Source organism: Lepidochelys kempii, chromosome 26, assembly GCF_965140265.1.
Source record: "Lepidochelys kempii isolate rLepKem1 chromosome 26, rLepKem1.hap2, whole genome shotgun sequence".
NCBI classification, from domain to species: domain Eukaryota; kingdom Metazoa; phylum Chordata; order Testudines; family Cheloniidae; genus Lepidochelys; species Lepidochelys kempii.
In genome coordinates, this window is record NC_133281.1 from 7,552,065 (window position 1) to 7,578,299 (window position 26,235).

Below are 26,235 nucleotides of genomic sequence, written 5' to 3' on the forward strand. Positions count from 1 at the left end.
AGGACCAACCCCAGCTAAATCATCCCAGCCAGGGCTTTGTCAAGCCAGGCCTTAAAAACCTCGAAGGGTGGAGATTCCACCACCTCCCTAGGTAACCCATTCCAGTGCTTCACCACCCTCCTAGTGAAAAAGTTTTTCCTAATATCCAACCTAGACCTCCTGCACTGCAACTTGAGACCATTGCTCCTTGTTCTGTCGTCTGCCACCACTGAGAACAGCCGAGCTCCATCCTCTTTGGAACCCGCCTTCAGGTAGTTGAAGGATGGAATCAAATCCCCCTCAAGAGTTCAAATAGAACTCTTTTGAGTTAGTAACTCACCTGAGAGATTTCTGGAAGAGTATGCATTGTAAAACCTAAACACCTGGAGGGTTTTGCTAGGGCTCATCAAATGAGTAGTAGCCTTTTTCAAATGAATCAGTGGTCAGTGAATAGGGTCAGAGTCGGCTAGAAATGTTGTTGAAGAGCAGGAGTGCTAGGAATTGGGACAAAATTTCTGTTGAAGAGCTTTGCTTCAGGACAACTTCACTATTCAGGAAGCATGCTTAAGCACAGTGAGGTCAATTGTTAAAGTTAGGCACGTACTTAATGACTTTTCCGAAAATGGGGTATAAGCTTCAATCTTTGAAGCTATCATTTGTGCTTCTCATTCATTCCATGGTTCAGTGCTTTCTGAATCATGCATTTAAATGTTCCTCTTACATTTTCAGTACATGCACAGCCTGTGCATGTGAGACAAACCAGGAAGGTGAATTGTATAAAAACAAAGTTGGTACAAGAATACAACTTCAGGAGACACTGGTCCAAAGTGTAGGTTTGGAATCGAACTGTTACCATCCCTAAAACGTATAGAAATGTATCCATTAAATTATTTTTAAAATAATTCCAATGGCATCATGATTTATTTACAATTTTTTTAAAAAATAAGCATCCCCTTGTGGCATTTTCAGCCCAGACATTGCAATGTTGCTTCTTCAGGTTAACATGGTTAGGGGTTAATTCTAGTCTTCATGGTGCCCCTTGTCAAGCCTGAATCTTTCCATCAAGCTCTGATTTAATAATGCTTAGAGGATTTCTGCTACAGCAGTAGCAGTGTCCATTTCTCTCTCTGCATCAGTGTCACTTTCCAATTCTTTAGTGCACGCTATTCAACTCAGCAGCACATTTCTTTGCCGGTGACCTTCGGAAAGTGGTGACTTCTCGGTTGTGTGTGTGTCTGGTGCTTGAATGCGAATGTTACCTCTTAGAGCAGAAGAGAACTTATGAACATTTGAACCTCTGGAGACGGAGGTTCTTTCTTGGTCTAAAGTTAGATTTTGTGAGTATTGCTTGCACAAATCCCACTCTTCATCCTGCAACTTGGCAGAAAAGCCTCATTTAGACTAGGACTTAAGGTGTGATGGCTTTAACTTGACCGGTTTAGCTCTTGGTAAAAACTGCATGTCTTGTCTACACTAGACATTTGCTAACTTCACACCTCATCTAGTGAAAGCCTAAATGACTGGGAAATGACAACCCCTTCTATATCTATGTATATAACAAATAATGCAGCAGCCCGATGTAATGTCATCATTCATACATTCTGAAGGGAAGTATTAGGTCGAAAGACTTTGAACACCTGTTTTGCTTTTTAGTGCTCTCTACGCATCTAGAGATTGACTTCAAACAATAAGAACAGATTTAATTGCATTAATTGAATAGATTTGTGGAGGGGATTTTTTTTTCCTCCTGTAATTTGATGGATGAGATTTCAGACATAATTTAGTTACCATGATATATGCCACAATAAAAGATGCATTTCAAAAGGCCAGCATATTGATCTGTGATCAATGGAATCTGCAGTCACGCATGTTTGCATCCCCCACTCTTCTCCCCACCCCGTGTTTCCATCTGATTACAGACTAATGTTCTTGGACCTTGCATGTGGCATGTTTTTGTACAGGACTTCCTGATGGAAACCTTCATCATGTTTAAGGATCTGATCGGAAAGAATGTCTATGCGAACGACTGGATGGTGATGAACATGATGCAGAGCAGGTAAACAGCCTCTACCAGAGGCTGCTACTGGTATAAGGCTCAAGTGACTTCTTCAGAACTTGTTGGCTCTGGGACTGGGGAGGTTTTGCACTAGAGCCACTGCAAGTAAATTGAGATGTACTTCCTTTAAAAGTTCATATTGGTTTAAGTTAGCTTTGACTAAAGTCCTATTGGCTGGACTTTTTTTTTTTTTTTTGGATGACTTGTGAACCTGCAAACTCTTTCTTCCTCTGTCAAAAGGAGTGTTTGCAAAACTGAAAACTTCCCCCCCAGTGATTGTATTTCCCTGCCAGAGATGCCTGCTTCAATCTGAGAAGCCTCTTTATTTCAAATCTGGGGGGGAGATGCATCGTCACTTGGGAAACTTAAAACTAAACTGGACAAAAGAGGATGATCATGCATGCAGGACGCTAGCCCAGTACCTGGGAAACCCAGTTCATTTCCCTCCTGTGCCACAGACTTCCTGTGTGATCTTAGGCAAGTCACTTAGCCTCTCTGTTCTTCAGTTCACCATCTGTACAATGGGGTTAATAGCACTTACCTACCTTACAGGGGTGTTGTGAGGGTGAATACATTAAAGACTGTGAGTAATTTAGAAACCACAATCACAAGGGTCATGGAAGTGCCGAAGAGAGACAAAACACGAGCAAATATCCTCTGTGGAACCACACTGCATTGGTATGGGGCCTGGATGACCTAATAGATCTTTTCATTTGTAACTTCCCTAAATCAGGGATACTTCTATTGCGAAACAGAGAAATAACCTTCACCTCCCACTGAGGACAGAGAATTTTGGGGAAAGAGAAGGATTACAGTACTAGAGCTGAACCTTTGAGGTCACTGGTTCGTGCCTCATCCGAGCTTGCGAAAAGGAGCCGTACATTCAGGCATGTGCTGTTTCTACTTCTATGGATGCCTCCTTATCTGTGTTTACTTTTCCAGGGTTTTCCTCCGAGCGGTGAACCAATTTACCTCGGTGCTCAACCGATTCTTTCTGGATCAAGCAAGCTTCGAACTCCAGGTGAGGATAAATTCCATTCTGGATTCTCCTGACCGCTTTGGAACTGAGCAAGTCCAGAGAGGTGATGGGTGCCCTCAACTCCCACTGGCGCCAGTTGTGTTGTTGATAGTGATGAGGGTGTTATTGTTCTGTCCTCTTGCTGGAAAAGTAGCATGACTTGGAAATTTCTAACCCGAGATGCTACTTGTCACATGGGCTTGTGCTCAGCCAATGATCTGTGGAGCATGTTCTACGCTCATTCTGCATGCCATATAGCATTGATGCGCTAAAGCGGGAGTGTAAAAGTATCTCTTTCCACCCCTTACTTTTGTGTTAGGTTGACTATAGTTTACTGGCACTTTTGGAGAGATTTGATGGCAAACCCCTCTTTTGAGGAGGTATGGTCTTGTGGTTAATGCCCTGGACTGGGACACAGGAGTTCTGTTCAATTCCTAGTTCTGCCTCAGACTCCCTGTGTGACCTTGGGCAAGTCACTTAAACTTTCTGCTACCTCCGTTCCCCGTCTGTGATATGGAGATAATACTCCCCTATCCTCACAGAGAGACTCTGGAGCCCAAGTCATAGACTAGCACCCCACAAACACAGAACAAAAAGATGGTCTCTGCTCCAAAGAGCTTACAATCCAAGTATATGATAAGAGACAACAGGTGGAAATAGACAGATGGAAGAGCTCAAGGAATCAAAGAGACTGTATTGGTCAGCAGATAGGCCATGGTCTCAGCACACCAGCAACCTACCTCTTATGTTTTTCATGGGCATCAGGGCAAAGGAGAGCTTTAAGGAGGGATTTAGTGTATCTTGATTCATAAATAGTCTTCTGGGTGAGCATTTTAAATAGATCAGACCAAAAGGAACAAAGTTTGATGGTGCAGATTGTATAGTTCTTAATTAGCTTTTACACCTGTTGACCTTCTGTGGGAATTGATTTTTTCCCATTCATTGTAATTGTGTTTCCTCATTTACACCTGACAGAGAATCTGCAGCACTGGTGATGAAGTAGCTCTCTTGTGCTGTGTGTTTCTGTTCCTTTGTGGTTTTCCTTTCTTTAATCAGTTTTTCCCCCTCTCCTCCCCTCCACCCCCACAGCTCTGGAACAATTACTTCCACTTGGCAGTAGCTTTTCTCACTCATGAATCCCTCCAGCTGGAGAACTTCTCACAGGCCAAACGCAACAAAATTATCAAGAAGTAAGTTCACATTTAAATGTGGTCAGGTCGTCTTACTCTTAGAAAATTAAACCCAGTCTTTATATTGTGCTCATCTCGTGGGGCACAGCTGGTACAATCCCCGGATATGTCCGGACTGCAATCACAGTGCGTGACTCTAGCTCCTGTAGATGTACCTGGGCGGTTTTTAATCTGGTTAGCTTGGGTACCGGAGCAGTGAAGCTGTGGCAACATGGGTTTCCGTGCAGACTAGCCACCCGAGTAAGTACACAGGGCTCTGGGTGGGCTTGTACATCCTGTGCTGAAGCCGTTGGTTGCAGTGTAGACATACTGTGCATGTGGGCTCTCTGTGACAGGACAGTTCGTGGTCGGTCCAGACAATGGGCTCTGCATGTTTGGGTTGAGTTTAAACACGTGAGTGGTTTGGTTAATTCTCAAACAGAAGTTGTTGCTTCTTTAAGGTCCGAGATAGAAGGTTTTCCTCAGCCGAAGTCCTCAAAGTAAGGAATTACTGGCTTCTCCAGCCGTAATGCAGGACAAGTGAGCAATAACCAGCTCATCCCTCCAGCATTAAGATGTCTTCTTCTCACAGCTCCATTTCCTGTCGTCTCAGTATTGCCAATCCCAAGTGTACAAAAATCCTGAGTCAGGCCCCCCAAAATCATGATGTGGGCTTCAAAATCTTGAAAAAAGGGAAGGTGCCACGGCATCCGCAAGCCCCTGCTGGAGTCCCAGCACTGTGGGCTGAGGGAGGGAGGCTGTGGGCAGGGCAGCAGCGAGGAGGCACGTCCCAGGACTTCCTCCCCTGGCTGCAGCCCCACAAACCTGCCTTCCACTTACTGGCAAGCTCCAGAGAATAGCAACTGTTTGCTGGGAACCGAGAGGTTGCAAATAAGGGGAATCCACTGCAATCCCATTCATAAAATTATCAAGTGCCTTCTTAAAACTAGTTCGGTTTCTTGGCCCTACTCCTGCCATTGGTCAGCTTTTGCAGAACCTCACTCCTCTGATGGTTAGAAACCTTCTTCTAATTTCCAGCCTAAACTTACTCATGGTCGTCTTATCACGATATGTTCTTGGGCCAACATAATCCTTCATCTTAAATATCTCTTCTCCCTCCCTGGTGTTTGCCCCCCCTGAAGATGTCTGGTGTCCACTCACCTCTTGGCAGATTGGTGGTAGGGAGGAGCTTGGCCTTCAGTTTTTGAACTCTTTACCCTAGATGCCCAATATTCAGGGCTACATTTTTTAAAAGGGCAGGCTAGTAGATTGTGCAGCTGGGCTGTTACATTTCCCTGGCAGTTTAACAAGGCAAATTTCAATACATGCATTTTTTCTTTTACCTTCTTCTCTCGTTTAATATTTTTTCCCTTTCTAGATATGGGGACATGAGGAAAGAGATTGGCTTCAAAATAAGGGATATGTGGTATAACCTGGGTGAGTTCCCTATCTGTACAGTTCACAATAGTATGTATGTTCTACCTCCAAAACTGGATTTCAGTTCTTCTGTGAGATGGGGCTCTGCAGTCCATCCGCTTTGTGCCTGGTAACTCTTGCATGCTGCTAGAGCTCCACCGAAGCTGTGGACCCTCTGGATTAGCTGTCCCGTTCTGGGACTATGTGACAGTGAAAGCAAGTAACACAGAGACTTTGCCAAGGAATTTCTAAACCAGTCACGCTTTACTCACAGACACGGCACAAGAGAGATACAGATCTATGGAAAAACAACAAAACCTGCATGCAAATCCCTGCTTCAGTTTCCTTACCCCTCTGAGAGCCCTTTAGTTTTTGGTCAGTGTCTTATAGGGAGTGCAGGAGCCTTCTTCCTCAACTCCTCTTCCTCCTGCACAGCCTTGCCTTCTTCTGATCTTCTTTCTCTTGATGGAGAGAGTCTCACGTTTTAACATTTGAATCACTTTGTCTCTCCCAGTCCTTCTGTTGTTGCTTTTTAACTTCTCCACTCTTCTGAGCTTCCCCCTCCTCCAGCCACAGTTAAAAGCAGTTAGCAATTCGTTCACTTTTGGCTGGTAGCGCCCATTGTGCTGCTAGGGCAAGATTATTCAACTGTCAGTGGTCCTGAAGGACTGTCCAGCTCAGGGGCAGACACCCAGGTGCCGGTACCCTTTCCCTTAACACCAGAGGCTGGTGCACAGACACGATCATACAATCCAGTCGGTAGCGTTAATTCCCACAAACGGATTCCCAAACCGTCACACCATATAAAACTTGAGAGTGGGATTTTCAAGAGAGACTCAAAAAGAAAAGGAGGACTTGTGGCACCTTAGAGACTAACCAATTTATTTGAGCATAAGCTTTCGTGAGCTACAGCTCACTTCATCGGATTATATATACACAGAGAATATGAAACAATACCTCCTCCCACCCCACTGTCCTGCTGGTAATAGCTTATCTAAAGTGATCATCAGGTTGGGCCATTTCCAGCACAAATCCAGGTTTTCTCACCCTCTGCTCCCCCCCCCCCCCCCCAAACTCACTCTCCTGCTGGTAATAGCCCATCCAAAGTGACAACTCTCTACACAATGTGCATGATAATCAAGGTGGGCCATTTCCTGCACAAATCCAGGTTCTCTCGCAGGAAATGGCCCACCTTGATTATCATACACATTGTGAAGAGAGTGGTCACTTTGGATGGGCTATTACCAGCAGGAGAGTGAGTTTGTGTGGGGCGGGGTGGAGGGTGAGAGAACCTGGATTTGTGCTGGAAATGGCCCAACTTGATGATCACTTTAGATAAGCTATTACCAGCAGGACAGTGGGGTGGGAGGAGGTATTGTTTCATGGTCTCTGTGTATATAATGTCTTCTGCAGTTTCCAAGGTATGCATCCGATGAAGTGAGCTGTAGCTCACGAAAGCTCATGCTCAAATAAATTGGTTAGTCTCTAAGGTGCCACAAGTCCTCCTTTTCTTTTTGCGAATACAGACTAACACGGCTGTTACTCTGAAGAGACTCAGTGATTTAGGAGCACAAATGGCATTGGGGCATAAAACTGCACCATTAACGGGTGTCACCCGCTTTGAGAACTTCACTGGCACGGAATGTGTGCACTGTCTTCTCGTTACCTTGAAACGACTAATGTGCTCCCAGATACAGCCACCTGCCTTCAAGCAGCTGCGTTCCACTGAGCAGAGGCTGGGTCTAATCTTCTCTCTGTCACAGGCCCCCATAAGATCAAGTTCATCCCATCGATGGTGGGTCCAATCCTGGAGGTGACCTTGACACCTGAGTCCGAGCTGCGGAAAGCTGCCATTCCCATCTTCTTTGACATGATGCAGTGCGAGTTCAACTTCAGTGGGAACAGAAACTTTCATATGGTGAGGGACCGTGGAATCGTCGGCACTGACGTTTCATGCTGTGTGTTGGGCAAGTAGGAAAAAAACAAACAAAGGAGTTTCCTTTAAAAAAAAAAAAAGTGCACACCCCCCAGCACAAAGCACTGTGGGAAGTCTATTGTAAGGCCGTTTTATGTGGTAAATGTAGCAGGAGACTGCAAGTCTGGATTCTTGTGTTCTGTTACTGACTGTGTTGCTGTGTAGCCTCGGGCAAGTCACTTCACTTCTCTGTGCCTCAGTTTCCCCATCTGTAAAAATAGGTGAATACCCATCGCACAATTGCAAAGGGATTTGAGATCCTTGGATCAAAAGGTGCATTATAAACTAGTATTTACTGTTTATCTATATAGTGTTGTTTATTTGTATTACCATAGCACCTAGCAGCCGTAGTGCTAGACCAGAGCCGCACTGAACTAGGTGCTGTACAAACAACAGAACCAAATGGTGGTCCTTGTCCCCGGGGTCTTGCAACCTACATAGCAATAATTCTCTGAGGGTAACTTCTTGGCTGCACATATTAAGTTGTTCTGATCTATGGAGCAGTTAACATCCTTAATAACCCCTTCGAAAAACTTTAGCCCTCACAATTTCCCCCACTTTATTGTGGCTGTGGTACAGAGAGGGGAAGTGACTGGCTTGAGTTTACCCAACATCTGGGGCAGAACTGAGACTCGAACGCAGGTCTCCGACACACAACTCTGGGCTACTTCCACTGGACTTCTCGCTGTATTGCTAGCCTGAAAACGCTGGTAGGGAAGGAAGAAAGAGAGGTTCTTTGCTTGGTGCCCAGTTATCCCTTCAACTCTAGCAACTGCCACTCAGAACTTTTCTTCCCACGTTCCTCGGGGGATGCCAGTCATTAGCATCACAGCCAGTAGGTAGGGGACACTCCAGTGACACTATGGTCGTTCTTCTCCCTGAAGACATTTGAAATCATCCATCCTTGGCGTTCTGCCTTTCAGACACACAAGAGTGTTGTCACAATGTGATGCCTGTGTCCCTTTGCGCTGTACGTGCACCAACCCTTCCCTGCTTGGATCTCGGTTTAAATACTCAGAGGGGATCTTATTTTCCTCTGGGTCATCCGCCTTTGGCATTGTCTGACCCAAGATGTGCTTGGATTGCTGGAGCGTATGGGAATTGCTTGAATGCTATGGGATGTTGGGGCATGAATGTTTAATACTGGTTATAGACACACCCTGGTATCTTGGGGCTTGAATTGCTTACTACTGGGATGCTGGTTCCAAGAACACCAGTGGTAGCCTGGGGTATGATTGGGATTATATGCTTGATCAGGGTCACTCCTGCTCACACGTACACAAAATCAACCTGATCATCAAATCTGTGGCTGGCAAGAAATTTCCCCCTCTACCATATTAGCAGGGGCCTTGATGGGGGCTTTGCCCTTTCTCAGGAGAGAATAGGGAATCATCCATTAGGATCAGGGAGATATATCCCAGATGATCAATTTCCTGTGACTTCTGGTTTGAGCAGGGGAGCTGTTCACATTGTCTGGCTCCTTCCCTGTCTTCTCTGTCTTTTCCTTGGGTAAAATCACCCTCCAGTTTGGCCAATTAGATCAGTGCCCCATCATGGGGCAATTCAGAAATTCCTCCTGCAAACACATCTGGGCTTCATTCCAAGTGCTCAGGTTTTGTTCTGGTTTTGGATTTTTGTGTGTGTCTTTTTTAGCTTGAAAACGAGTTGATAACCAAACTGGACCAGGAAGTGGAAGGGGGCCGAGGGGACGAGCAATACAAGGCCTTGCTGGAGAAACTGTAAGTGTCTGAAACACACTCGGAAGAACACTAAAAAATCCTAATTCGCTACTTCAGATGATTGAGTAACATAGAGAAGGCGCAACCTGCAGTGATCTCAATATGAATTGGCTGCTGCCAAGATGGACTGATTGGCTTAAAATTATACCTTTGTTGTTGTTTTGCATTACAGCAGCACCTACAGGCTCCAAATGAGATCAGGGAGCCCGTGTGTTAGGTGCTGTACAGCTTCTAGCTTCCTGATGAGCAAAGCAGAGTAGCGAAAAGCCTCTTTCATGAACATCCATGTGTTTCCGTTGGAGCCTTTTGGCCCAGTGACTTAGGAATGATGATCATAAAGTTCTGTTAACAGCAGAAGCACCGTCCAGAACTTGAATGGAATCTCTCTTTTCTTCTGTATTTCTCTGTTCTTTCCTCGGGCGATATGCCTGCAGCCTTTTGGAGCACTGCCGGAAGCACAAATACCTGTCGAGTTCTGGAGAAGTGTTTGCTTTGCTGGTCAGCAGCCTGCTTGAAAATCTCTTGGACTACAGGACCATCATGCACGATGAAAGCAAGGAGAACCGTATGAGCTGCACTGTCAATGTGCTGGTAGGAGGGGAGGCCTCTGGTGCTAATTTACTGACTTGCTTTTAACATAATCATTGGACAGACTTGGTATTTCCAGAGTGCGGGTGCCAGGCTTAGCTTGCACCTGAGATTCACCCTGAAAAATGATTCATTCCTGAATCTCCAGGAAAAAACAGGAGAACATGAAAGGTAGGAATCCTTAAGACAAGATTAAATATCTTTCTAAAAGACATGTTTTAATCAAGCCTCTGGGAGAAATTCTACAGCCTGCAAATCCAGGAGGTCAGACTAGATGATCACAGTGGTCCCTGAGGCCATGTCTACACTTACAGGCTTACAGCGACACAGCTGAATCGACACACCTGTGCCGCTGTAAAAATTCTCTTGTAGCCGTCTTATGCCGACGGGAGAGAGTTCTGCCAACAACATAATAAAAGCAGCCCAACAAGCAGCGGTAACTATGTCGGCGGGAAAGCATCACGTCGTGCACGTGAGCGCGTATGCTGGCAAAACTTACGTCAGTCGGGGGGGGAGAGGGGGGTTGTTTTTTTCATGCCCCTGAGCGACCAAAGTTTTGTTCACGTAAGTGCTATAGGGTAGACATGGCCTTAGTCTATGACTCAATTTTCAAAAAGGCCCAGTCTTAGCCTAACTCTGCTCCCGTTGATGGTAATGTTTTACTGTGGGCTTCAGCACAGGTGGAGCTAGGCCAAATCAGAGCACATCTGAAAATGCCACTCTTAGCTTTCAGTGACCTGGCTTTGGTCTGCCTACTTCAGGGGAGGTTCTGGGAGGACTGACTGAGCCAACTCTGAGCAGAGTACGGCAAGCCTAATTGAAGATGGCGCTAATTTGGGAAGCCAGCCCCAACGCTGAGTGAAAACTAAGATGTGCATGTTGAGGCTGGCACCCCAAAGCTAAGCGACGCTCAGTGTTTTAGGTTGGTTTGTTCTGCAGGTGGGGCAGCTGTGATCAGCTGAGCAGTCTACAGATGAGGAAGTTGTGATCTGGCTGCTGATCAGACAAAAAAACACCATTAGAATAGCCTCTCCAACGGTGTTTGGGGTACCTCTACCGGAGTTTGGGTACTCAGAAACAGCAGTGATCATAGAAAATTATTGGTTGAGGGAAGATAACCAAATGTTCTGAACCCCTGAAAAACGATTCAGGCTCAAATGTAGGGCTCTTAACCTCATTTGAACCGGATCATCTGTTCTTACTAACATTATTTGCTGGGATTGAAATGTTCTCGTATGCCACTTTATTGCTCTGTTTCTAGCTAAAGTTGGGCACAAAGCAAACTGTCGGCGACAAGCAGCTGCGAACTTTAGAGGGGTTTGTCATCCAACTCAGATACAGATTTCATGGCTAACCCTCATTTCCATAATACAGCAAGCCCTGGATTCCATATCCTCAGAAACTGAGGTGAGGATGGTGATGCATAGTGAGTGGAGCCAAGGGTCAGAGCTGGAGTCAGGAATGAAGAGCTAGAACAAGGCAGGAGTAGGTCTTGGAGCAAGGCTGGAGCTGGCTGCGCCTGTGGACTCTGTCACTATGAGTCAGAGGAGAGTTCTAAGCCATGAAGCGACGTTGAGAAGATTGAGCTGCTGTTTCTCCTGTGAGGCTTATATCTGTGCTCTGAGAGTCACCAGACCAGCTCTTGGCTTGGCTGGGGCCTATCGCAAGAACGACTCATCCCTGCATGTGGCTTAGTTCAGAGACCACTCTTCACCTCGCACTTATCACTCGCAAATTGATCGGGGTTAGAATTTAAGCTTGGCTCCTTGACCCTCTCTCAGCTGCCAGTCTCTTTATGGGTTACAGAAGTCTGCCTGAGATCACACATGTCTTACAGAGAGGAAGGATGGTCCGGTGCTTAGGCCACTAGCCTAGGACTTGGGAAATTTACATTCAACTCCTCTGCCACAGATTACCTGTGTGATCTTGGCCAAGTCACTTAGCCTCTCCGTGCCTTAGTTCCCCATCTAGGGATAATAGCATTTCCCTACCTCACTGGGGGGTTGTGAGGATAAATACATTGAAGATTGTGAGGTGCTCAGGTACCGTGGTAATGGAGGTCAGATAAGTACCTAAGATTGATAGCCCTAAACAGGTAATTTACCTGACTCTGTGTGAATTCAGTAGTTTTTACACCAGCTTGATAACTGTGTGTTATTTTCTCGGCAGAATTTTTATAAGGAGAAGAAACGGGAGGACATATACATCAGGCAAGTTGGCTGCCTCCAGAATTGCATATAGAAACGTTTTATTCTCACTGCTTTTGGGTGCCTCCGTTCAGGAGCCTTCAGATCAAATCCCTGTTTGCTTCTCATTCATCTAGGTATCTGTATAAACTTCGGGACCTACACAGGGACTGTGAGAACTTCACAGAGGCAGCATACACTCTGCTTCTCCATGCAGAACTCCTTAAGGTGACTCATTAGAGGCAATTTTAGTATTTTTACAGGGTTTGTGGAATTTCAGCTTGACAAAGAAGACCAAACAATGCGGAATAATAAATCTGTGTGATTTTTAACCTGAAAAGGTTGCCAAGGACCTGAATAGTTTTGCAAGTTGCACATCAGGTATAAACTGGGTAGTTGATGAAAGCAGCAGAGTAATGTAACTTGCACCGATTTGGCATGCAATCCTGCAAATCTTTGTTTGGGTGGGATGGTCTAGTGGGTAAAGCACTGGACTGGGAGTCAGGAGATTTGTGTCCTGTTACTAGCTCTGTCACTGCTGTGTGATCTTACCAAGACACTGTACTTCTCTGAGTGCCTGTTCCCCGTCTTCAAACTGGGGATAATGATCATAGAAACATAGGACAGGAAGGGACCTGGACCTCTCGTCTGTACCCGGTCATCTTGTCCATCCCCCTGTACTGAGCAGGACCAAGTATATCCGCTGCATCCCTGACAAGTGTTTGTCTATTCTGTTCTTAAATACCTACAATGGCGGGGATTCCACAGCCTCCCTGGATACCCTGTTACAGTGCTTTTAACTATCCTTAGAGTTAGAACGTTTTCATAGAACTGTGGGACTTGAAGGGTCATCTAGTCCAGTCCCCTGCACTCAAGGTAGGACTAACTATTGTCTAAACCACTCCTAATATCTGACCTGAATCTCCCTTGCTGCAAACTGAGCCAGTTACTTCTTGCCTGATGGTTGGAGGACATGGAGAGCAATTGATCACCGTCATGATAGACACCTTCCTTTCCAAAGTGCTCTGAGATCCACTGATGGGTAGTGTATTTTTTATTTTAGTAGTCCCATTGGCTTCGGTATGACTGCTCATGTGACTAAGGGGTTGAGGATCAGAACACTGGTGTGAAAAATGAGTGTGACTTACCATTACTTGGGCATTCTGTGGGTATGGAATTCATCCCTGGCGTAGACAAGTGCCAGGTTGCACCTATCTACAGCAGTGCTGATTTTCTTTCCAGGACTGTTGGAGATGGTCCAGGGGTAAAATGAAGTGTATTGGGCATCCAGGGTACCGCTTGCTCATAAACCTACCTGTTAATTTTTCTTCCTGCCACGCCCCCTTCCTCCCACTTGTGTATCAGTGAGGCCTAGTCTACACACACACGTGCCCTGGTTTAATTACACCGATGCAAAATTCAGTGTGGCTACTCTTATTTTGGCTTCAGAGTGGCTTTTTGCCTTTTTGCCATTGAACTTGAGCCAAAAAATCCTGTCTTGAACTGAAATAAGAGCTTCCACAGAGCCATTTGGATTTTGATTCGTTTAAAATGATACCTTAAATTACAATTCAAGGTGCGGTGCTGCGTGTAGGTAAGAAATTATGTCCATTTCACACACCCATCCGAATGTCAATTGTTTGTCAGTTACACAACTTTGTCACTTAGGCCTGATCTGTACACACACGCGTGTGCGCACACACACACACACTTGCACTGGTTTAACTAAAGGTGTGATTTCTATACCAGTTTAGTTAAACCGATGCAACTTTTGTGTGCAGACACTCTTACATCTATTTAAACCTGGCTTATGTCCATTCAGTTTGCATCAGTAAATGTATAGGTGCTTAACCTGTATAACCAGTTTCAAACTGATAGAAGAGCGTCCACAAAGGAGTTTGCACGAGTTTAACTAAATTGGTTTATGAACTGATTTAAGTTAAACCAGTGCAACTTTTGTGTGTAGACGAGGTCTTACTCCTGGGTTCTGACCATTTATTCCTGCAGTGTAACTTATACCTCCCCTTGCATTGCTGTTGAATTTGGTTCAGACACATCCACAGGAGTTGAACCCACTCACATTTGGCTCAACACGTCCCAGTTCTTTTCAACTGTTTTTTCCCTTTTCCCAGTGGTCCGATAAGCCGTGTGCTCCCCATCTGCTGCAGAGGGACAGCTACTATGTTTATTCACAACAAGAACTCAAGGAGAAACTCTACCAAGAAATCATCTCTTTCTTCGACAAGGGCAAAGTGAGTCTCTCTGCAGATCTTGAGTGGCTCTTACAAACAAATTGATCCGGAAAGAAAGGGAAAGATGATAATCTAACAGGCTTGTGTATAAATCAAAAAGCTAGGATTTTTTCAAAGGATTCAGTTGAATTTCGGTGGGAATTGGGCACTTAACTCCCTTAGATTCCTTTGAAAATCCAGTGCCCCCTGTGAGTCAAAGGTCTCATCCTGCATGATGCTGAGCACCCTCAACTCTAGAGCTGGCAGAATATCGGGGTGGGGGGTAATTACTAGTGTTCTTCCTGTCTTTCTTTTTCCCTTGACAAACATTTGTATCAAAATTTTTAATGGTGAAAAGAAATTGGTTGATTGTACTGAGCTCCCATTAGCTGAATTCTTAACAGATGGCTCCCCCATTCCTTCCCCATGGTGAGTGTAACTGCCTTGGAAGAGTGGTTTCAGTGGGGGTGGCTGCTCTTCAGGGTGTGTGCTGAGAAAAGGATTTGAGCCTAAAAGGTGGTTATGAGAAGCAAAGCTTTTTTTTAAAAAAAACCACCACCATATGTTCTACCAGCAATCTTTACCAAAAAATGCCTCATTGGTAAAAAGCTAAAACACTCAGACCTGAGGCAGCATGGTCCAGTGGGCCGTTAGACATGAGTCAGAAGCCCTGGGCTCCTTTGTCTCACGATCTGACCTTGGGCATGTCGCTTCCCCTCTCCATGTCTCAGTTTCCCCATCAGGGCTAGTGATACTGACCCTTCTTCGTAAATCACTTCGAGATCTACAGATGAAAAGTGCTATATAATGATCATGAACATAGTAAGAAATACAGTCTGTACAGTGTGAAGCTTCTCTGGAATGTCTGATGCTTTAAGAAAGAACTACCTGAAGTCAGCTAAATTTCTTATTTACCTATGGGAGGCAATAAGTGCTTTTATAATAAATGTTCTTTTTTACTGTTGTTGTTTTGTTTCTTTCCTGGAGATGTGGGAGAAAGCAATCCAGCTAAGCAAAGAGTTGGCTGACATGTACGAGAACAAAGTCTTTGATTACGAGGGGCTTAGTAATCTTCTGGTAAGGTCCCTTTTTCTGGCTTGGGTTGGCTGCTGCCTGTTTAAATGGACGTTGCTGGGTCGTTCCGGCCCAAAATATAGGTTATTATTTGTTTAAAGGTTTTTTGCAAAGCTTAATATTAAAGAGGAATATTTTCATATCTGGTTTTTTAAACTTTCTTTTGCCATTAACATAGATGAACAGAATATATCATAGTTTTAAATTTATACAGGTGTTTTACCCTCCTTTACACTAATAAATTAACATTTCCATACAAGTATAATACATTTTGCTCCTACCTTTAAAACTATTTCTGTATATCTCACCAACTTATTATTGCTATAGCACCTGGCAAGCCGCACTCATGGACAGGACCCCATTGTGCCAACACAGAACAAAAAGCTGGGTCCCTGTCCCAAAAAGCTGACTGTCTTATTTAACCTGCAAAGATATAACCAGCTGCTTGCTGTTTTGTGTCCCTGCTCCCCTTCTGCCTACGCCTGGATGTTTGACACCATTTCGTTTGGGCAGCCTCATGCCATGTTTATTTTGTGATATCTCTGAAGACAGTGCAGTCAAGAAATCTAGTGCATGAGAACCAGGAAGTGACATTGAGTATGACCAAAACCAGCCCCTATGTCAGCAAAATACAAAAGAGTGCTAACACAGGATAAGCAAACATTAAGTTGATGGTTTTTTTACAATTCGTTTGGATTTAATAATAAAAGTAATATTTCATAGATGTGTTGCTAACAGCACAGGGTGAGAAAACAACCTTGTAAATATGCCTGACAATGTCTCTGTGAGCTCAGAAATGAACACATCAAGGGTTTTCTTTTCCTTTTTTCCCAGAAAAAACGAGCCACATTTTATGAGAATATTATGAAGGCAATGAGACCTCAGCCGGAATATTTTGCTGTTGGGTATTATGGGATGGGTTTCCCCTCATTTCTCCGGGTAAGAATCCTGCGAGTGCTCAGACATTACAGTGATAGGTTCTACAGGAAACTCTAGAGGTGAGATTTCAGAGGTTTCTAGAGGATTTTGATGCCAAATGCCTATGAATCTGAATGGCAATTGACGGTCTAAATCACTTAAGTGGTATGAAAATCTCACTGGAAATGGCCTGAATTCTCAGTTACACTCAGGCCCTTTTACTTTAGTATAAATGAGAATTCAGGACAGTTAGTTGCCCGTAGCCTGCTGGGTGATCCAAGTGATCTTACATGGACTTAGAGGGAATCTTTCATACGTTTATGTGCTCTCCACAGTCTCTTAACTGCTTATCCTAGTGATCTTCATTGTAAGAGTGGGGTTTTTTTCTTGTAAATAATTGACACCCAGGTGCCTCCAGACTGAATTGGTTTAATTCAAGGATATGGGTCACTTCACTCTAGAAAGTTAATGAGATCTGTCAATCCCGGATGCACTGGAATGCAAAGATGCTTCCTGTTTAGGGTTGCGTTAGTGCTGGATCCACACTGTACCAATGTTCCTCAACCTGTTCAGTTTGGTGACCCGTATTTGAAGTCAAACACATTCACAGCCCCTTTACATTTATTATAAAAGTAAGGGTAACAGTTGTATTAATGCTAACAGTGATATGCCTGTATCGTTTAGAGGTGTGTGTTTGTGTACGTGTGTGTGTGTGTGTTTTTGTTTTTGAGAGGTTGACGGCGCATACCTGACCTCGAAGGGGAAGGATGTGCGGAGAGCAGGGGACTGAGATTTTCTTTGCTTTCGATTGTAATAAAATTGTCAATTCCTCATGACTTCCTCTCTTGGGGTTCACAGAATCACAGAATATCAGGGTTGGAAGGGACCTCAGGGGGTCATCTAGTCCAACCCCCTGCTGTCATTTAGCCAATCCCCAATTTTTGCCCCACATCCCTAAATGGCCCCCTCAAGGATTGAACTCACAACCCTGGGTTTAGCAGGCCAATGCTCAAACCACTGAGCTATTCCTCCCCCCAAAGTTGTGATCTACTAGTTCACACACACACGCCTATGCTATGCAGCAAGTCAAACTAGAATCCTAGTGGTTCCTTCTGGCCTTTAAATATCTATGAATCCAACACATTTGACAAACACCAAAACTGACCACAAAACAGTCCCAATACCATCCATCTTCCCAGCACAAACTGTTGACCTGCCTGGATGTTTAACAAATAGTTTGTGCTGGCTTAGCAACACAAGGCTGGTTTTCTCTTTTCCCTCACTGGTCTGTTATCCACGAGGTAGGGTGAACAGATGTCCCGATTTTATAGGGACAGTCCCAATATTCGGGGCTTTGTCTTATATAGGCACCTATTACCCCCAAGCCCCTGTCCCAATTTTTTACACGTGCTTTTTGGCCCCCCCCACCACCACCACCACTAGGACATGTACATGATGGTTAACAACATGTGCTAATATTTTGTGTGTGAAATCATTGGAACAAACTCAGTGACCCTTTTGTGGAGATACCAGCAACATACATGGTTGCAAAATGTCACTGCTATTAAAGGTTTACACTTATGAATTCATTGTGGACTTCAAGGCTCAGCCCAATTCCACTGCAGCCTTCATTCCCACAGTGTATATGTCTGGGTACCTATATGGCACTCCTGACTGTAGTAGGAATGCCCCAGAAGCATTAATGGATTTTATCCTGTCAGCTAAGTATTATCCTCATTTTGCTAATGGAAAACTGGGGCACAGAGTAAAATTAAGTTACTTGGCTGAGGTTACGCTGGAAGACTGTGACTGAGCTCGGAATTGAACCATGGTCACCTGAGCTTTTGGGGAGTACTTTATTCACTAGACCATGTGTGATGGAGGGATTAGTGGATGGGGTTCTCTGGCCTATATTCAGACTAGATGGTCAGATTTGATGACTACTATAATCATCTAATCTATTAATCAATGAATTCATAACTAAAACACTGGTTGGCACAAAATTTTAACCACCCAGATCGCGCCCCAAGTGTGTGTGATGTCTGAGTCGCGTCTAATTCTCATTTCCTCCCGCTGCCCGCAGAATAAAATCTTTATCTACCGTGGCAAGGAGTATGAACGGAGGGAAGACTTCAACCTGAAATTGCTGACCCAGTTTCCAAACGCCGAGAAGATGACCAGCACTACACCTCCAGGAGAGGAGATCAAGTCTTCCCCTAAACAGTGTATCTTTTAGCTATTGTTTGGTTTGTCATATTCAAGCCCTACTTCCTCTGCTTGAGGTGGCAGAATCTGTCATGCTGGTACTTTTTCTGCACAACATGTGATTAGACTGCGGAACTCATTGCCACATTATGTCTTTGAGGTCAAAGACTTAACAAAATTCAAAGAGGGATCCGACTTCTATATGGATGACATGGAAATACAATAATTACAATGCTAAAAAATGAATAGGGATATAAAACCTCATGCTTCAGAGTTTAAACCAGTTTGTTAGAAGTTAGGATGACATTTCTATGGGGGTCAGATTATCCCCCAGCTACCCACTGTGGGGTTTCTTGCACCTTCCTAGCAAGTGGCGCTGGCCACTGTTGGAGACAAGACACTGGGCTAGATGGATAATGGGTCTGATCCATTCTGGCGTACAACGGGTGAAAGTGGGGTACAAAGAAGTGCCATATCTCATCTCTTCTGGACAGTGCAGTTTATTGTCAGTCGTGAGGAATCTGATTATTTCCAACCAGAAACTGATACTTTTTAAAATTTACTTTTAATTTTTGTAATAATTATAAGTGCTTTGATGAAAGGTGCCAGGTTCATAGCCCTGGAGATTGATTTCTGATTCTCCACCTATATACTGGAGTAACTCAGTCAACAGCAGCGGCATAAAACTGGTGCTACAGAGTGGAGAGTCAGGCTCAAGACTTCTCTTTACTAACAGTAAGGGTGATTAACAAATGCCCAAAGGAAGTGGTGGATTCTCTTGGTGTCTTCAAGACTCAGATGCCTGTCTGGAAGCTGTGCTTCAGTCAAACACAAATTATTGGGCTCAGTGCAGAGATAGCTTAGTGAAATATTCTGGCCTTTGTCAGACAGGAAGTCAGACTGATACTTAGATTCATAGATTCATAGATATTTAGGTCAGAAGGGACCATTATGATCATCTAGTCTGACCTCCTGCACAATGCAGGCCACAGAATTTCACCCACCACTCCTAAAAAAGACCTCACACCTATATCTGTGCTATTGAAGTCCTCAAATTGTAGTTTGAAGACCTCAAGGAGCAGAGAATCCTCCAGCAAGTGACCCGTGCCCCATGCTACAGAGGAAGGCGAAAAACCTCCAGGGCCTTCCAATCTGCCCTGGAGGAAAATTCCTTCCCGACCCCAAATATGGCGATCAGCTAAACCCTGAGCATATGGGCAAGATTCATCAGCCAGATACTACAGAAAATTCTTTCCCGGGTAACTTGGATCTTACCCCATCTAAAAACCCATCACAGGCCATTGGGCCTATTTACCATGAATATTTAATTACCAAAACCATGTTATCCCATCATACCATCTCCTCCATAAACTTATCGAGTTTAATCTTAAAGCAAGATAGATCTTTTGCCCCCACTACTTCCCTCGGAAGGCTATTCCAAAACTTCACTCCTCTGATGGTTAGAAACCTTCGTCTAATTTCTAATCTAAATTTCCTAGTGGCCAGTTTATATCCATTTGTTCTTGTGTCCACATTGGTATTGAGTTTAAATAATTCCTCTCCCTCTCTGGTATTTATCCCTCTGATATATTTATAGAGAGCAATCATATCTCCCCTCAACCTTCTTTTAGTTAGGCTAAACAAGCCAAGCTCCCTGAGTCTCCTTTCATAAGACAAGTTTTCCATTCCTCGGATCATCCTCGTAGCCCTTCTCTGTACCTGTTCCAGTTTGAATTCATCTTTCTTAAACATGGGAGACCAGAACTGCACACAGTATTCCAGGTGAGGTCTCACCAGTGCCTTATATAACGGTACTAAAACCTCCTTATCCCTACTGGAAATACCTCTCCTGATGCATCCCAAGACGACATTAGCTTTTTTCACAGCCATATCACACTGGCAGCTCATAGTCAACCTATGATCAACCAATACTCCAAGGTCCTTTTCCTCCTCCGTTACTTCTAGTTGATGCGTCCCTAGCTTATAACTAAAATTCTTGTTATTAATCCCTAAATGCATGACCTTACACTTCTCACTATTAAATTTCATCCTATTCCTATTACTCCAGTTTACAAGGTCATCCAGATCCTCCTGTAGGGTATCCCTGTCCTTCTCTAAATTAGCAATACCTCCCAGCTTTGTATCATCTGCAAACTTTATTAGCACACTCCCACTTTTTGTGCCCAGGTCAGTAATAAAAAGATTAAATAAGATTGGTCCCAAAACTGATCCTTGAGGAACTCCACTGGTAACCTCCCTCCAACTTGACAGTTCACCTTTCAGTAGGACCCGTTGTAGTCTCCCCTTTAACCAATTCCCTATCCACCTTTCAATTTTCCTATTGATGCCCATCTTATCCAATTTAACTAATAATTCCCCATGTGGCACAGTATCAAACGCCTTACTAAAATCTAAATAAATTAGATCCACTGCGTTTCCTTTATCTAAAAAATCTGTTACTCTCTCAAAGAAGGAAATCAGGTTGGTTTGGCACGATCTACCTTTTGTAAAACCATGTTGTATTTTGTCCCATTTACCATTGACTTCAATGTCCTTAACTACCTTCTCCTTCAAAATTTTTTCCAAGACCTTGCATACTACAGATGTCAAACTAACAGGCCTATAATTACTTGGATCACTTTTTTTCCCTTTCTTAAAAATAGGAACTATGTTAGCAATTCTCCAATCATATGGTACAACCCCTGAATTTACAGATTCATTAAAAATTCTTGCTAATGGGCTTGCAATTTCGTGTGCCAATTCTTTTAATATTCTTGGATGAAGATTATCTGGGCCCCCCGATTTAGCCCCATTAAGCTGTTTGAGTTTCGCTTCTACCTCAGATATGGTGATGTCTACCTCCATATCCTCATTCCCATTTATCATGCTACCATTATCCCTAAGATCCTCTTTAGTCTTATTAAAGACTGAGGCAAAGTATTTGTTTAGATATTGGGCCATGCCTAGATTATCCTTGACCTCCACTCCATCCTCAGTTTTTAGCGGTCCCACTTCTTCTTTCTTTGTTTTTTTCCTATTTATATGACTATAGAACCTTTTACTATTGGTTTTAATTCCCTTTGCAAGGTCCAACTCTACTTGACTTTTAGCCTGTCTCACTTTATCCCTACATATTCTGACCTCAATAAGGTAGCTTTCCTTACTGATCCCTCCCTTCTTCCACTCCCTATATGCTTTCTGCTTTTTCTTAATTACCTCTCTAAGATGCTTGCTCATCCAGCTTGGTCTACAACTCCTGCCTATGAATTTTTTCCCCTTTCTTGGGATGCAGGCTTCCGATAGCTTCTGCAGCTTTAATTTAAAATAATCCCAGGCCTCCTCTACCTTTAAACCCATAAATTCTTCATTCCAATCCACTTCCCTAACTAATTTCCTTAATTTTTGAAAGTCAGCCCTTTTGAAATCAAAAACCCTAGTTGCAGATTTATTTTTGTTAATCCTTCCATTCAGTTTGAACTGAATTAGCTCATGATCACTTGAGCCAAGATTATCCCCTACAACCATTTCCTCTATGAGATCCTCATTACTCGCCAAGACCAGATCTAAAATGGCATCCCCTCTAGTCGGTTCAGCAACTACTTGTTGAAGGAATCCATCAGCTATCGCATCTAGGAAAATCTGAGCCCTATTATTATTACTAGCACTCATCCTCCAGTCTATATCTGGGAAGTTAAAGTCTCCCATGATCACACAGTTTCCATTAGTATTTACTTTATTAAAAACATTAAAAAGGGCTCTATCCATATCCAAATTAGATCCCGGTGGTCTATAGCACACCCCAAGCACTATCCTAGGGGAGGCTCTAATAGTTTTCTTCCCCAATTTAATTATTGCCCAGACAGACTCAGTCATATCCATTTCATCGCTTACTTCCTTCTGTCCTTAAAAATGTGTGAAGTTCTCAACAGCAAAGACACAGCTCAGGCAGCTTCCCCTGCACATATCAACCCGGCCAGCTATCCGCTTAGAAAAATTCATTCAAGACCAAACTTGGTATCAAAATTGCCTCCTTCATTTCTGCTGTTTCAGCTGCTTCCTTTGTATCTGTTCATGTTTGCACTAACGTTTTGGCCAGGGGTAGGCCTGAGCTGCACAACGTGGATGCAGATGTGAACTCTTCCCAAGGTTCGGGGATGTTTGGATGCAGGGCTTTGGCTTGGTCCATTATAAGAAGTAGCAGCTGCATTGTTTGGATCTGTTACAGGTCCATTTCTGCTTCTTATTGAATCCATTTGAAAGGACAGGCAGTACTATTGCTCCAAGTACACTGTTACCACAGACAGGTTGATGATTCTGTGAGTAGTTCAATGTCAAGCTTTTTTTATTATGTTTGAAATCCTGTTTCTTTCAGGCCCTTTGAAATTTTTAACAGAAGCTGTATCCTCACTCGCTCTCTCTGTGTAATAAAATAACATCTTGCCCTTTTACGGTTGTTTCATGAAAGGAACTGAACGTATGTTGCAGACGTTCCTTAAACCTTGCAACACCTCAGTGACATAAGGAATATATGGGGAATTACATCAACCACCATTGAAATGCAGCCAATTCTGGGGAGCAGCGAAGCAGCTGATCAACAGCAATATTAGGTGACTGGGCCAGATTGTGTGGCCCTCCTTTTCATTCGGGGTTTTACTTTTGGGGCGTCTTCAGTAGAACAGAACAATGGCCCCAGAGATAGCAGTAACACTAATAAAAAGTGTTTGTGTTTTAGGCCACTATTGTAGACCACGGTATTATTCTTTATTTAATCTCCATCATAGCTCACCAGTGCAAGAGCTGGGGTTAGAGACACCTCTTCGCTGATTTACAAACAAACAGCCTACGTTTGTTAGGTAGCTTTATCAAAGTCTGTTTTCTGGCTGAGAGCTTTGAAGTGGGCTCCAAAATGCAGACATGCTCTGCGTCTGCAAAGCACGTGTCTGTAACACTCAAGGGAAACTGCATTAGCTGGCAATAGTAGCAGCAGATCCCTTCGGCTCTTTATGAGCCAGTTCTTAGAGGGTGACATGCATGCACGCACTGTTACACGAGGTCTTGTGAAGGAATAATGTGCATACTTTAAACGTCATGACAACAGTGCAGGGGACACGGGGATTGTTCAGAAATCCGACACTGAAGAAAATGAGAAGGATGTTCCCTTCCTTCCTTTTATTCTCCCATCCGAGATCCTGGCGTTTTCCATCCTTAACAGGAACCCCGCAGATGTGCAGTGCTTTATAGTGAAGCCTGTGATGAACCTGCCCCCCAACTATAAAGACAAGCCTGTTCCGGAGCAGATCTTAAAGTAACTTCCTTTCCTTTACTTGTTCTCTCTTAGGAACGCCGAGGGGGTTATCAAGGGCACCAACCACAATTTAGCCCGCCTGAGCTGTGGCTTTCCTAAACCTGGGAAACTTAAAAACTCCACATTTGCCACTGGCCAGTGATTCTGATGCCAGAATATTTCCATTTCAAAGCACAGGTGTCTGGGGAGGAGATGAATGTTGAGTTTTTAATGGAGTTCATTGCGTTTCCCCGAGCTCAGCCAGCGCGATCCCCCTGTTTGAATTCACTCGCCACTGGTTCTAAACTAACCATGTTCAAACACGGTTGTGTACAGGTCCGGAGCCTTCAAGGCTTAGCTGCCCTATTATTTTGTTTGTTGTATTTCCATAGCCCCTAGCGGTTTCAGTTGAAATTGGGTGCCTCATGCTGTACAGTGAGAGACGGTCCCTGTCCTAAAAAGTTTGTATTCTAAATAAACAAGAGGAAGAGAGAGGATGGAAGGGGAAACTGAGGCAGGGAGGTCAAGTGACTTGCCCAAGGTTACACAGCTGGTTATTGGCAGAATTGTAGCAAGGGAGGGACTTGGTCTCCTACAGGAATCCAGTAGTAGTTCGTGGCATTCATCCTGCAGGCTGAGTGGGAATTCGAAAGCTCCTTGATTATTATATAGTTGTGATATAACATGGTGCGGGGGGTAGGTGCGGAGTTGTGCTGCCCACACAGGCCAGAAGGTTGTGTTCACAAACATGGAAGAGCTGTGTTTTTAAATCTGGTAGTCACAGGACATCCTGATCTTCCACCCGCACCTTGGCAGCAGGACCCACCTGGTGGGGAGAGCTGCTCCCTGATTTCCTAGACCAGTAATGGCATTGCAGGGCAGAGTAGAGGGTACTCACAACTTGATCCTCATCTTCCCCAGGGCTAAAGTATAGGTAGAACATGGCTTTTTGCAGTGTGCACAGGGGAGAATAAATTGTAGACCATGGCTGGGCCACAACCATGTTTAAGCCTAGCTATTTTTGGAAAAGAACAAGAGGAGGAGGAGAACCCGCCCCCCCATTTATTGTGTCCTTCCTTAGCTACTACAGAGCCAATGAGGTGCAGCAGTTCACATATTCCCGGCCGTTTAGGAAAGGAGAAAAAGATCCGGAGAATGAATTTGCGGTGAGTCCTTCACTTTCTGTTCAAAACGCCTCGATTCTCTAAGCAATGGGGGAACTGCTCTTTGTGCATTGCCTTTCTCTTCCTTTCAGAGGGCCCTGACACCTTGGTACCTACCGAAGCACCAAACAGTGATATGAAAATCAACAGATCTAGAACGTGTTCCTCATCTCCCCAGCTGTAGCAACGGGATTTGATTATTTAAATGTGGGGAAAATCAAGAGCTGGGCCTGATACCATGATCTGAACACAGAGCTGATCTGCTCTGGAATGGAGGTCTGGAGCTGGGGTCCTGCCACTTGGAATTCTCTTACCCAGTAGTCCAAGATGGGTCTCTTAAGCAGCATCCCTATGGAGTGCAAATGTGTGACTGGGGTTTGTGGTGGGTGTGATGATGTATGAGGGAATCAAGCCCAAACCCATAATAAAGCCTCAGTAAAGACCACAACACTTTGAATTTAATCCAGCAATGGAGGTGGGAATTTCAGTAGAGTTTATTTCAGAGTAGCAGCCACGTTAGTTTGTATCTGCAAAAAGGAAAGGAGTACTTGTGGCACCTTAGAGACTAACAAATTTATTGGAGCATAAGCTTTTGTAAGCTACAGCTCACTTCATCGGATGCAGATGTAGAGTTTATGGAGCCTGAGTGTAGCGTGTTAGCATCTGTTTTTGTTGCTTCCCAGAAGAGCCGTTGCTGCTATGGAGTGGTGATGCGCGATGTAACGCACTGTCTCAATGTGTTGTATCCCCCTCTAGGGGCTGGTCCACGTAGAGGGTAACAACCTATTATTGCTACGAGCTAATGGACTTACTCCGTTAGCTTTAATGGTAGGAAGCTGTGCTTTGCTGCTGAAAGGCCTGGGTTCTACCCCTGTTGTTGACCTGTCATGATCACACGGAAGTCATTAAATCAGCCCAGTGAGTTGCAGCAGTCTGGTCTAGAGGTGCTGGAAGCCTGGCCTTGAGCCCTAAAACATGTGGGAGTTGAATTGCAATGATTTCCTTATGACTTTGTCTCTTGAATTCCCTGACCAGACCATGTGGATTGAAAGAACGACCTACACAACCGCCTACACGTTCCCAGGCATCCTCAAGTGGTTTGAAGCCAAACAGATTACGACGGTGAGTCCTTGGAAGAGGTGCATTCCGGTAAAGGGACTTTATATGTCAATATCTGGTCAACGTTGGGCTTTTGACAGGCTGGATCGGACCTTTGGCCCATCGTGTCTGATGT

At 44.2% G+C, this 26,235-nt stretch overlaps 1 protein-coding gene across 10 annotated transcripts in view; it reads left to right on the plus strand.

The window, feature by feature from the left end:
* The window catches only part of DOCK5 (dedicator of cytokinesis 5), a 140,980-nt gene that overhangs the window by 93,325 nt on the left and 21,420 nt on the right, over positions 1-26,235 (plus strand). For 3 of the 10 annotated variants that reach the window (XM_073325314.1, XM_073325317.1, XM_073325318.1), the window contains 16 exons: positions 1,941-2,035; positions 2,978-3,056; positions 4,143-4,243; positions 5,601-5,659; positions 7,402-7,556; positions 9,267-9,352; positions 9,787-9,943; positions 12,110-12,150; positions 12,264-12,354; positions 14,259-14,378; positions 15,345-15,434; positions 16,266-16,370; positions 18,433-18,574; positions 23,778-23,859; positions 24,920-25,004; positions 26,037-26,123. In XM_073325314.1, the coding sequence (XP_073181415.1) occupies positions 1,941-2,035; positions 2,978-3,056; positions 4,143-4,243; positions 5,601-5,659; positions 7,402-7,556; positions 9,267-9,352; positions 9,787-9,943; positions 12,110-12,150; positions 12,264-12,354; positions 14,259-14,378; positions 15,345-15,434; positions 16,266-16,370; positions 18,433-18,574; positions 23,778-23,859; positions 24,920-25,004; positions 26,037-26,123 (1,575 nt within the window). Of the gene's footprint in view, positions 1-1,940; positions 2,036-2,977; positions 3,057-4,142; positions 4,244-5,600; positions 5,660-7,401; positions 7,557-9,266; positions 9,373-9,786; positions 10,112-12,109; positions 12,151-12,263; positions 12,355-14,258; positions 14,379-15,344; positions 15,435-16,265; positions 16,371-18,432; positions 18,575-23,777; positions 23,860-24,919; positions 25,005-26,036; positions 26,124-26,235 lie in introns of those variants that run through there. The other 7 variants (XM_073325315.1, XM_073325319.1, XR_012156325.1 and 4 more) reach the window with 7 other exon arrangements.